This window comes from Perca flavescens, chromosome 4 (genome assembly GCF_004354835.1).
Source record: "Perca flavescens isolate YP-PL-M2 chromosome 4, PFLA_1.0, whole genome shotgun sequence".
NCBI lineage: Eukaryota > Metazoa > Chordata > Actinopteri > Perciformes > Percidae > Perca > Perca flavescens.
The window spans coordinates 34,846,450-34,857,876 of record NC_041334.1 but is presented as its reverse complement, the minus strand read 5'-3'; the positions used below and the strand labels follow the sequence as shown (position 1 = coordinate 34,857,876).

The following is an 11,427-nucleotide window of genomic DNA, read 5'->3' as shown; positions in this document are numbered from 1 at the left end:
AAAAAAAAAAAAAGCACTTCCTAAACCTCTGTGTTGGCCTGGCGGCGGAAGGGAGTGACTTCTCTCATCCTGCCTTCATCCTCTTCAGCAGCCCATTTTGTCATTTAACTGCTGCCTTCACGGAGACGGGTCATTAGATGTGCGCTATAGGCGCTGCGAGCAGGTTCGTCTGTGGTACAAAATGGGTTGTCTTGACTGGCAGCGGAGTAATGCGTAACTTTACAGGACGCACCGCTTGGAAAACATTTTCTGCCATTACAATTAATTTGTAATATCATATAGTGTCGTCATTTATGAAAACAACATCGTATGCTTCTACTTTCAGGCATAGACACACACTACCCCCATTGATAGTCTGCTGCCCAGTGACCGCTCGCTCAGTTGTTATTGTACATATGTCAATTAGCAAAATGCGAATATTTCACTAAAATGTGATTAAAAGAAATGTAGGCCTACTTTATTTTAACTTTGGTGTTTTGTCTTTTTCTATTAATTACACTTTTATTCTGTATTTAGTTGTGGATTCCGCAGGGCTGAGGAGTAGCAATGCGAGACTAGCTGTGGATAGACCTCTTGCCTCGATAGACATCACTGTACCAACATGGCAGCTAGATTCAAATGTAAATGAACATATCAGTAGTTTCTATAACAAGGGGTGTTAAATGATTAAATAGTTTTTATTTACATATTCAATATTGAACCTGTATGCATTAGTTTTAAACAAGGAAACCATTTACTTATGATAAGGATCTTTGAGTATACTCATGCACAAGAACATAGAGGTCAAAGGTCAGATCATTTTGTCTCTTAGCACATACCAATCAGTGAGCTCCACATCTGTAGGGCTGCTCCCTCTTATTACCAATTAGTCGACTAATCGGTCGTTTTGGTCTTAGTCAACTTAGATTTCTTTAGTCGATTAGTCATGTTTTATGCTTTTTTCATGCTGAATGACTTATTTCCAAGAAAAGTACGAGCACATCTCTGGTAAACAAGAATTAAAGTGGTGCTTTTGCATGAACTCAGATTTACAGATCTGTCGATTAAATCAACTAATCGATTAGTCGATACAATTGAATGAGTTATAGTCGACTAAGAATTTCTTCAATCGAGCACAGCCCTACACATCTGATTATTGACCAATCAGAAACATCCCATTACATTAGGAGAGTGTAGAAGGGGAGATTTGAAAGATTATGGCAGAGAAATATTGCATTCTGAATCCAAATCCAAAAAATAAAGTTTTGTTCTTCTGTATCTCAGTGTTTGGCTCCTACAAACCTAATAGTGGTTATTTAGTAAAAGCTTTAGAAAGCTGAGGAAAGAAGAAAAAACAACAACAGGGAAAGTCTTTCCTGCAATATCCATGCTCCTTCACTGTTCTTGATGCATTCGTTCTCAGCCTTTCCTCCACTCATATACTCATACAACTTATCCCCCTTTGAAGGTAGCAGTAGTTGCTCTGGTGTACTGTACTCTTCTTCATGATAGTGAAGAACGACCCAATACAAAACAGGCTTCTGTGTCAGTTCAAAGCACACATTCTTAGTATAGTTGCATTTCAAGCCCAGTTGTAATAATCATAATAAAAGTGTCCTGTGTACATTACGTGTAAAAAGGCCAATACAAAGGATGAAAAACAAACCGATACATCACTCAAACACACATCTAACCCAAAACAAGTTTAAGGTGTTTATTGAGGGCAATCAAACCAAAAACAGCTGTTTTCAATAAGCAGCAGTTGATCTACCACAGTCAGGAAAATATATATTCATTTACCTCTTACAGTTCACTATCATACAAACATTTTAAAATAATATCTAGTTAGAAAATCTGAATTCATTCAATGGTAGTTTAAATCCTTAACACTCAAATCTCATGTTATGTACAGTGATCCACAGCTCCGAGAACAAGACTACCTGTCCTTGTTGCTACGGAGATCGGTCGTCACGGGGTCGTGCTGAATAGTTTGGTGCAACATCAGAGCGAGCAGACCAGCTCTGTTGGTCATTGCAGTCCTGACATTACGCTCCTGCTCAAAGAGCTCATCCAACTTGTACCACTGTAGGTGAGAAAGAAAAAAAACTGGTTACAGCTGAAGAATGGGTTTAACCAATGTTTTGAAGTGCTCATATTATGCTTTTTCCGTTTCCTTTATTTAGTTATATATCTTTTCGTACACGTTATAGGTTTACAAAGTGAAAAAGCCCAAAGTCCACCCCAAAGGGACTTATCTCCAACAGAAAACACAAACTGCTCCAAACAGCTCTATTGTAGTCCAGCCTTTACTTCGGAGACGAACACGCGTCACTTTGTAACACACGTTCTAACGCTCACCTAGCTGCTAGCGTGGCACGCCCTCATGCTCTAAGCTAGCAGTACTTACTGAGCATGTGTGACTTCCAACAAAGATGGTACAGAAGTAAGATGCCTCACTCTAGAGCTAAAACAGAGAGCTCAACACACAGGGTGAAAAGAGGAGCTGCAGCAATGTGCAGTACAACAAATATATGGTGTTTTCTGAAAATTAAACCACATGAACCTATTCTAATATAACCTCTAAATACAACTATGAACCTGAAAATGAGCATAATATGAGCACTTTAAGTTATTCATCATTAGGGAGTCAAATAATTATCGCAGAGGGGCCAATTATTGAGGGCCAAGAGGCACCATCAACAAAAACTTTCTATTTCTGGTGTGGGCCTTTCTTTGACGTTTCCAATTGAAAACATGCAGACTTTCCAATAAATATCAGAAGTTCTGTCCGTTAAAACGAAATCAACAGTCATGATGTTCGACTTACCACCCTGACTCGCTCCAAGTCCACTTCTGCTCTTCTAAGCTTTTCCCAGTTGTAATGTTTGTTGCATTTCCTTTTTGAGACCCTGCAGTAGTCTCCGGTCAGCTCAAACACATTTTTCACCAGAGGGCATCCACACACCTCATCCACTGGGATCTAGTCACCAAATGAAAAACAAATAAAATAATCTCCACTTAAAGACTACTTAATGTTTAGCAGGTTATTGCTATCAATATTTTAAGTTTACAGTGAACCATGTAAATCATACAAGTGGCTGAGGGGTTTTCACTGACCTTAGGATCTCTGGAATGTTCTGGACACAAAACCTGAAGCCTCTTACAATATGTTTTGCTTTGGGGATTGTACACATCACAGAAGAGTCTAGTCGCTCTGTGGAAAAAAAAAGATACACGTTAGCAACTGAAGTAGGGAAGGTTGCTATACACTTTTGTCTTGATTTCTTTTCCTTACCCTTCTATCCTTGTAGGGTACATGGAACCAAAGGAAGTCTGACTCTCATACTGTCAAGATAAACATGAGGGAAAGAAATGTTACAAGTAGCCCATATGCTTTTGTCTGCGTTTATCTTTAATGTTTGGAGGCAGCAAAATAAATTTTAAATATAAGCACCTTTGCGTAACATCTCTCCATATGTCTCAGTGCCACTTTTGGATTGATGGGATGACTACAAGACACACAGAAAATCTGCAGGTCTGTGTCCTCGCTGTCGCCCTCATTCACCTGCACACAGACCCAAAGCATTTTCTCAAAAAGAATTACCTCTGCTCTTTTTCAGCAGCCTCGAATAACCAAAGAGTGCCTGAGATTACAATTTCAAAGCTGGCCCTGACTTTGACAAGACCAACAGGGAAATATCACAGAAAAAGCAGTAACAACAGAACAAGCTGTGTAGCTGAATGAACAAGCACACGGGCTGCTGTCAGCTCACCTCCTCATCCTGCTGAACTGCCTGCTGCTTGGCCTTGGCGATGATGCCTTCCAGTTCGTGGAAGCGTCGCTCCATCTCCGTGAGGCGCAGCCGGGCGTTCTGCTGTTCCCGACGGATGCGCTCCAGCTGCTTCTTACCGTGCTCCTCAGCTATGCAGGGACTCTGCTGCCACTGCTGGATACGCTGAGGGAGGATCTCATAGATCCGGCTGTGGAACAAAATGCACACAGATTAAAAAGGTGCAGTAGGTAAGACTTTTAAACTAACTTTCGGTCATATTTGCTGAAACTGACCCTATGTTCCAGTAGAACTACATGAAGCAGGTAATAAAAAAATAAAAAATCTGAAAGAAGAAATCCACAGCTCCCTGTTCAGATACACCAATCAGGGGCAGGGGGGTGTCTAACTGTGTGTCAATAGGCTTGTTCGAGATGAACTGCGCCTCGCCTGTAAAGTGGACGAGAGCAGGCAGCAGCAGCAGGGGGCGGCGACAAAAATCCGCTGTCAAGTCGGACAGTTTCCAGCCGTTTCCAGCAGCCTTCAGGCTGAATAGGAAGTGACAGAAACACTGTGGTCCGATTCCGATTTAATAAAATGTTATCAGACCCATATATCAATATAGAGCAGCTGTCAAAATGCTCTACATGCGATCTGTTGCTGATTTACACTGTAGATGATCTGTAATCTGAACAGATTTAGTCTCTCTGACTTCTAAACGTAACCATCAGCCACATAATGTGGTTTGTACAGAATAAGCCTTTAAATCAGACAAATAGCAGTTAAAATCCCTCCAAATCAAAATCAATTAAAAGTTGATATAAAACGTCATGCTGAATCGATTCTGAACCAATCAGCTGTTAAATCAGCTGAGAAGCCAGCGTTTCCCAGCATGCCCTTCTGCGCAGATCTGGCTCATCTCGAACGAGCCAAATCACTGCTCATGCACACGCATTCATTCTCCCTTGTGGGAGGAGGGGCTTAGGAGACCGTTTTGGGGTTTAGCGGAAAGGGGGGAGGGATTGAGAAGTTGTCGAAGTCCTGGATCTCTGCAATCCTACCTACAGCACCTTTAATTCTATGTTACCTTTATTTGACCAGGAATATTCCTATTGAGATTCAGAATCTCTTTTACAAGGAAGTCCTGGCCAAGACAATAGCACACAAAGTTTCACAACAAGGCAGCAAATTACATCAAACAATGAATGAGAAGTGGTCAGTAATAGTAGAGTAATAGTGGTCTAATACTCCTTAATCCTGTTTTTATAATCTTCTATGTTTATAAAATAATCTAAGGTGATATTTAATGCATTTAAATTCTAGAACTAGCGGCAGTGTTTCAGCCGCAGAAACTTTCACCCAGAACTAGGAATCCTCTGAGGAACTCGTTGCGCTTCGACCGCAGGGACTAGTTTTGGGGACATTTTTTGGGCCGGGCCTCCCCCCAACTCCACCCATTCTCCATCCCCACACATCCGTAACCTGGGAGTCATCTTCGACAGCAACCTCACGTTTGAAAACCACATCAACCAAATAACCAGAATTGCCCCGTCTCCGCCCGTCACTCACCTTCTCTGCTGCCCGAAACTTTGATTCTGCCTTCATTATTTCCAGAATTGACTACTGCAACAGCATCCTCTATGGTTCACCTACAAAAGCCTTAAATAAACTCCAATACATCCCAACCTCTGCTGCCCGTCTCCTCACCCACACCCTTTCCCGTGATCACATCACTCCTGTCCTTCAGAACCTCAACTGGCTCCCTGTTTCCCAACGCATCCAGTTTAAAGTCCTCCTCCTCACCCACAAAGCCCTCCATAACCAGGCTCCTTCCTGCCTCACAGACCTGCTCCACCGCCACAATCCACCCCCGGTGACCTCGTCTCCCCACCACTCAGGACCAAGCACCGTACCTGGGGTGACAGAGCTTTCACCATTGCAGCCCCCTCCCTCTGGAACTCCCTACCCATACATGACTGTACTGACCTGGACACATTCAACAACACTCCTCAAAACACACCTCTTCAGATTAGCTTTCCACATACAATAGTCTTACATCTCTCACCTGGTAGTTACTGGTTTTATTGTTTTTAATTGCTTTTAATATGCTTGTTTTATGTGTTGGTTTTTAGGGCTGGGCAATATATCGATATTATATTGATATCGTGATATAAGACTAGTTATCGTCTTAGATTTCAGATATCGTAATATCGTGATATGACATAAATTCTAAAGGCTGCATTACAGTAAAGTGATGTACTGTTCTAGCTGTTCTATTATTTGCCTTTTCCCCACTTAGTCATTATGTCCACATTACAGATCTAAAATCTAAGTGTGAAGATATTTTGTTAAAAGCACCAATTGTCAACCCTAGAATATCGGCGCAATATCGATATCGAGGTTCAAGAATATCGTGATATCTGATTTTCTCCCCATCGCCCAGCCCTAGTTGGTTTTATTGCTTTATCTGTTTTTAATGTGCTATATGTGCTGGTTTTACTGTAAAGTGTCTGAGTACCATGTAAAGCGCTATATAAATAAATGTATTATCCTAATAGAAGCACACTAATGCATGAAAGGTGAAAGTAAGAGTTCTTACTTGGCAGCTAACTTCATGCCACAGTCCTCAGAGCAGTATTTGGAGTTGGGTCTCGCTGCCTCCACACAGCTTGGCCCAAGACACTGACGCTGTCCGGTGCTGTCTCGGAGGTCGCTCCTCTCACTGTACCTGGTTCTGTCTTTGTGCTTCTGCTTCTGTTTGTGGCGTCGAGACTCTTTCTGGATAGTTAAAAGAGAAGGGGTAGTAGACTAAATGTTACTATATGTGTTACTACCATTGACCACATTAACACTTGGTAGCACGTAAAATAAAAATTATCATTTCTATGAGGAAACTTACTTTCTTGTCAAACTTCTTTTCTCGTCTCTTCACGTGCTTCACCTTCACAGCTTTTTTACGCATGACAGGACTGAAAGGCGGCTCATCATCTTCATCACTATTCCATGCCTGGGTGGGAGGATAGCAAACAAATGACTCAACATACAGTTCCTGATCAAAAGGTTTTAGCTGCTGATTGAGCGCATCTACAATAAAACAGGTTTATATGCGCCAAGATGGTGTCAAATGCTACCATGTTGTTTTTCAGCCCTGCTGCCTTGTACTGCTGGTAGAGCTCCGCTTCACTGTCGTAGTCCTCGGAGTATCGTCTCCGTCTGTGGTAGGAATTGTCCCTCCTTTCTTGCAAAGACAATTCCTCATCCTTCACACGCAGCATTTTCTGTACAAAACAACAAGCGACAGGTTGCATATTTCCAAAGGTTCTAAATCACTTCAAGGAATGGAAAAAAAAGGATCTTTAAAGTTTCTCAAAGTCTCATTTAAAAACTACTTTAGGTTTTTGAACTGGTACCTTGCAAGATACTATATGAATGATGCATTACTGGTATTACTACAGAGTAACAATCTAGTAAATGATCGTTGTAGGAGCTTACATGTATTGTAGAAGTAGTTAAATCTACAACTTTCAAGACCTTTCAATGACAAAAAAAAAGATGAAAATGGTAAAACTAAAAACTTAAACAGAAATGTATGTATTTTTCTACACTTGGGTGACATAATCTTATTTGAAAACAAAATGGACATGAAGTGACTTACCCTGGCTCGAACCTCACATTGCCTAAACCTGCACTTCTGTCTGATTTTGTTGGGGCCTCCAAACTTCTTCATGTCCTTGCAGAAGTCACACTGGGCACAGTCCTCAGTCCTTCGGCAGGGCTCACATTCCCCACACATTCGGACTGAACGCTTCACCTGAGCAAAATCAAACAAACAATAACATGCATAGCTTTACATCCTACATATTCACCTAGTGCTTAAAAATTAGTAGGCGTCGATGTGACCCAAAGTGATATTTTCCATCATGTTCATTTTAAAATGAGGTTTTGAGTTTAAAACTTCTACGTAAAACTATGAAATTGAGGAGGATGAAAGACAGTGGAATTGATGGCTGACCAATATGCAAAACAAAAGTGACATTATAACATTTTCCCATAAAAACTAAGTCTGCCATGTAACTAGTCCCCTTCATGTGATCCGCAAGTAGCTTCTGCATCACTACTTCATACAATACATGACTTTTAAGTATTATTTGTGTTTATTGTGTTCTGTTGGAATATTTGGACATATTTGATGCTTTGGCAACATTGTTATAAAAACTTGTATGCCAGGGAAACCCATTTGAATTGAATTGTATTTGTAGTAACCTTCATCACGGTTTCTTGTGAAAAAGAAATTAAAAAATCCAACTGACTAAATTATGTAAATGTGTTATTATACAAGCAACTAATTTAATACTAATGCTAACAGAAATGCATACCTTATGTTGGTAAGAAATGGCTACAGTAGATTAGATTCAACTTTATTGTCATTGTGCAGAGTACAAGTACAAAGACAACGAAATGCAGTATGCGTCAAACCAGAAGTGCAAAAAAGCAGAAAGTGCAATGTGATATTCAAGTATAGACAGGTGGTGCACAGGCAGGACAAGGAATATATTGCAGTGTCATAAGAGCAGAATAAATATGGCCATGTAATATGAACAGTTTATGTACAACATGTACAGATATGAAATGTGCAATGTAGTAGCAGTGACATAATAGTAGTAAGAATAATATAGATATATGCAGTGTATTAGCAGAATATATAATAAGAAAACAGAATGGATATTCTGTATGAATCATATAGAAAGATATGTACAGTATGTACAGCTATGTGCAGTGTGGTAACAATATAAGAGTAGTAAGAATAAGTGTATGTGCAGGATGAATAGTATGAAGAGCAGTAGAATATGGCTATGTATTTGGGCTTTGACTCCAAACTTAATTATTCAAGTATTTAAAAAAATAAGGATATTCAAACGAATATTAGGCAGCTCTTAATATTCTAACCTGTTATGGGCATTATTTTTACATTGTCTGCCTACTGAGATTGACTGATACACTGCCCTCTGGTGGACAGAACATATACAACTTAAGTTTGATAAAAAAATATAGGTCTTACTGAAGGAATATAATTATCAAAATATTGTTAATAAATATTCAAATATTAATAAACAAACGAACTTCAAATACGATTTTTGGGCAAAAGTCAAAGCCCTACTATGTATAGGTGTAATTACAGTATGTACATTTGTAATTACATTATTTACATTTGTACATGTTGAAAACTTTTAATTTTGAAGACCCAATCAACTTTAAGGAGTACCGTTTTGATGTTCTTTAGATATTTCCGTCAAACCTAACTATTTTGGTCGCAATAGAAGTACAACTTACTTTAGATCCACGCCGTCTTTCACTCTTATAGTCTGGAGTACTCGGGGTGCTGTACTGTCTGTCAGATCCTCTGTCAAGCTCAGCTTCCTTCTCTCGGTTTTTCTTTGATCTATATTTTATTTCCAGTGAGGAGTTTTTATCTGGTGACAGGGAGCATAACGCAACAACGTCTTATATATTTTTTATTGTTTGTGATAAGCATGGCAATCTTAAATGCTTTAATAAAAGATGATATTTTTTTCATTACCTCTGCATCTCATGCAATACCATTCCCGGATTGCCTTCGCCATCTTCTCAGTGATGTTAATGCAATGGCCATGGAACCACTCACTACAGTTATCACAGCCACTGTCAGTGAGAGAAGCAAATGAAGAAAATAATGTATGAGTATTGTTGCATCCATACACAGGGATGATTAAAACAGCAGCATTGGCATTGTGAACTTACATCATGAAGCAGTTGATGTCTGGTTTCCGGCAGATACAGTACAGTGGTGCGTTCTCTCCCTCCATACTGCTAGTCTCAGGCCCTGGTACAGGGTCAATGTCAGACATTTCGCTGTCCTGAAATGTACAACAGTGAATCACAAACCACATTACAACTGGGGGAATTATACTCAACACCACTAATAACTGATTCTTGAGCTGCAGGACATTTTTCTCAGGAGAGCAGAAGGCTTTATCTGCGTTTTGAATAATAAGAATAATATTTTTGCATAGCGTTTCACTTTGAAGTGTTAACTGATCCATAACTCAAGTGAGTCGTTTACGGGCTACATAACCCTTCTCCAGTAACTGGGGACTGTTCCTATCTTGGTAACTACATTGAACTCCCCACCCTACAGGTTCAATAGTGCTTAATCAGTACATTTCTCTCCAATAAAATGAAACCGACTATTCTTCCTATTGCTTTCGTACCAAATTCTAGTCGACTCACCTTTTCCTACATTTTTTGGAAAAAGATAAACCCGTTTATTACACTGTAAGGACCAAGGCATGGTGTGTTTACAATTTGGAACAAAGCTAATGGATCAGATTGTATAACTGAAGTAGTTAACTTATACCAATGTATTCCACGAAGCCGTTTCAGTGCCTGTTATTTCATGTTAGCTAGCTTTGGGAACTATATTAGCGGTAATGTTGGATTGTAGCTTGCTAATATCTAGAAAGATAATTTCATGTGTTGGAATACGGATACTGTCCAGAATATAAGGGGTTGGTCAGCTAACTAGCACCCATATATATATATATATATATATATATATATATATATATATGACCAGCACCCACAGTAAGAGGCAAATCCGAGTTATATTAACGTCAATAACGGCTTTGTTTACACACAAACCTAGCTATGTTTCTAGCTAACTAGCTAAATTGTTTACCAGCTTACGCTAGCTTACTTTGCTGTACCACATAAACACTAGCTAACGTTGTGTTGTCAAAAAAATTTTGATTAACTAATTCTGTGACTTTATTATTCGGCATTAACAGGACTTTATATAAACGATATAACGTTAACTGAACTTAAGTTTGAACACAACATGCTCCTGTGGGATGTAGCTAGCTAGCTACGGCCGTGTAACCTGCTAAGTTAGTCGTCGACAAATTGTATTAACGCTAGCTAACTTTGTCAAATCATAAGTCTTCTAATCACATACTTACCATTATGTAGGATATGTAAAGTTACACTCTTTAGTCGTTGTGCAAATATAGTGGAAGGCAACAAATACAACATCAAAACAGTGAACCTATTAGCTCGATCGCTAGCTAAGATAGCGTTCTTCTTTTTCTTCTTCTTCTTCTTCTTGTGACGTTTTATGGCGGTTGGCAAACAACTTTTTGGTGTGCATTACCGCCACCTTCTGAGTGGGGATCAGAATTGCTTACAACAACAATAATTATTAATATTCTTCTTCTTCTTCTTTAGAGTTTAACGGCAGTTGGCATCCAAGTCGTTGCATTACTGCCTCCTATTGACAATTTCTCAATATCTATTTATTCAGACCAATACACTACAATTTCCTAAAAACACCAGTACCTTTCAAAAACGCAAATAGATATTTCCTTCCATTCATAATAACACCACTTTCAAGGACATCTGTAATCCTGAGTTCACCTAAACCTAATTTCCGTAGTCCAGCAAACATAACCCATCTTTCTCGGACATATTTCCTGCATGACATCAATACATGCTCCACTGTCTCCATTACCTCACATACATTGCACAGGCCAGTCGGATGTTTCCCTAATATAAAAAGTGTACCATTTAATCTACTGTGACCTATTCTCAGTCTACTGACAATTACTTGTTCTTGTCGGTTAAACCCACTGTAACTCATCCCTCC

The 11,427-nt window shown here is 39.5% G+C and overlaps 1 protein-coding gene across 1 annotated transcript; it reads right to left on the bottom strand.

Moving 5' to 3' along the window:
- Nucleotides 1-1,669: 1,669 nt before the first annotated feature.
- cxxc1b (CXXC finger protein 1b) lies at nt 1,670-10,966 on the bottom strand. The gene is made up of 14 exons (XM_028576913.1): nt 10,745-10,966; nt 9,528-9,643; nt 9,328-9,428; nt 9,081-9,220; nt 7,405-7,560; nt 6,881-7,027; nt 6,649-6,756; nt 6,349-6,527; nt 3,753-3,960; nt 3,434-3,544; nt 3,275-3,324; nt 3,097-3,193; nt 2,807-2,959; nt 1,670-2,062 (listed from the first exon to the last, which is right to left on the bottom strand). Exons 1-14 carry the CDS (start codon nt 10,745-10,747, stop codon nt 1,916-1,918), a joined length of 1,716 nt encoding a protein of 571 aa, XP_028432714.1. The 5' UTR covers nt 10,748-10,966; the 3' UTR covers nt 1,670-1,915.
- Nucleotides 10,967-11,427: the final 461 nt, after the last annotated feature.

Excerpts from the sequence above, each read along its gene's own strand:
- cxxc1b (XM_028576913.1), bottom strand. Across the intron at positions 9,429-9,527 it reads GACATCAACTGCTTCATGAT|TGGCTGTGATAACTGTAGTG; the intron begins GTAAGTTCACAA and ends TCTCACTGACAG. Across the intron at positions 3,194-3,274 it reads TACCCTACAAGGATAGAAGG|AGCGACTAGACTCTTCTGTG; the intron begins GTAAGGAAAAGA and ends TTTTTTCCACAG.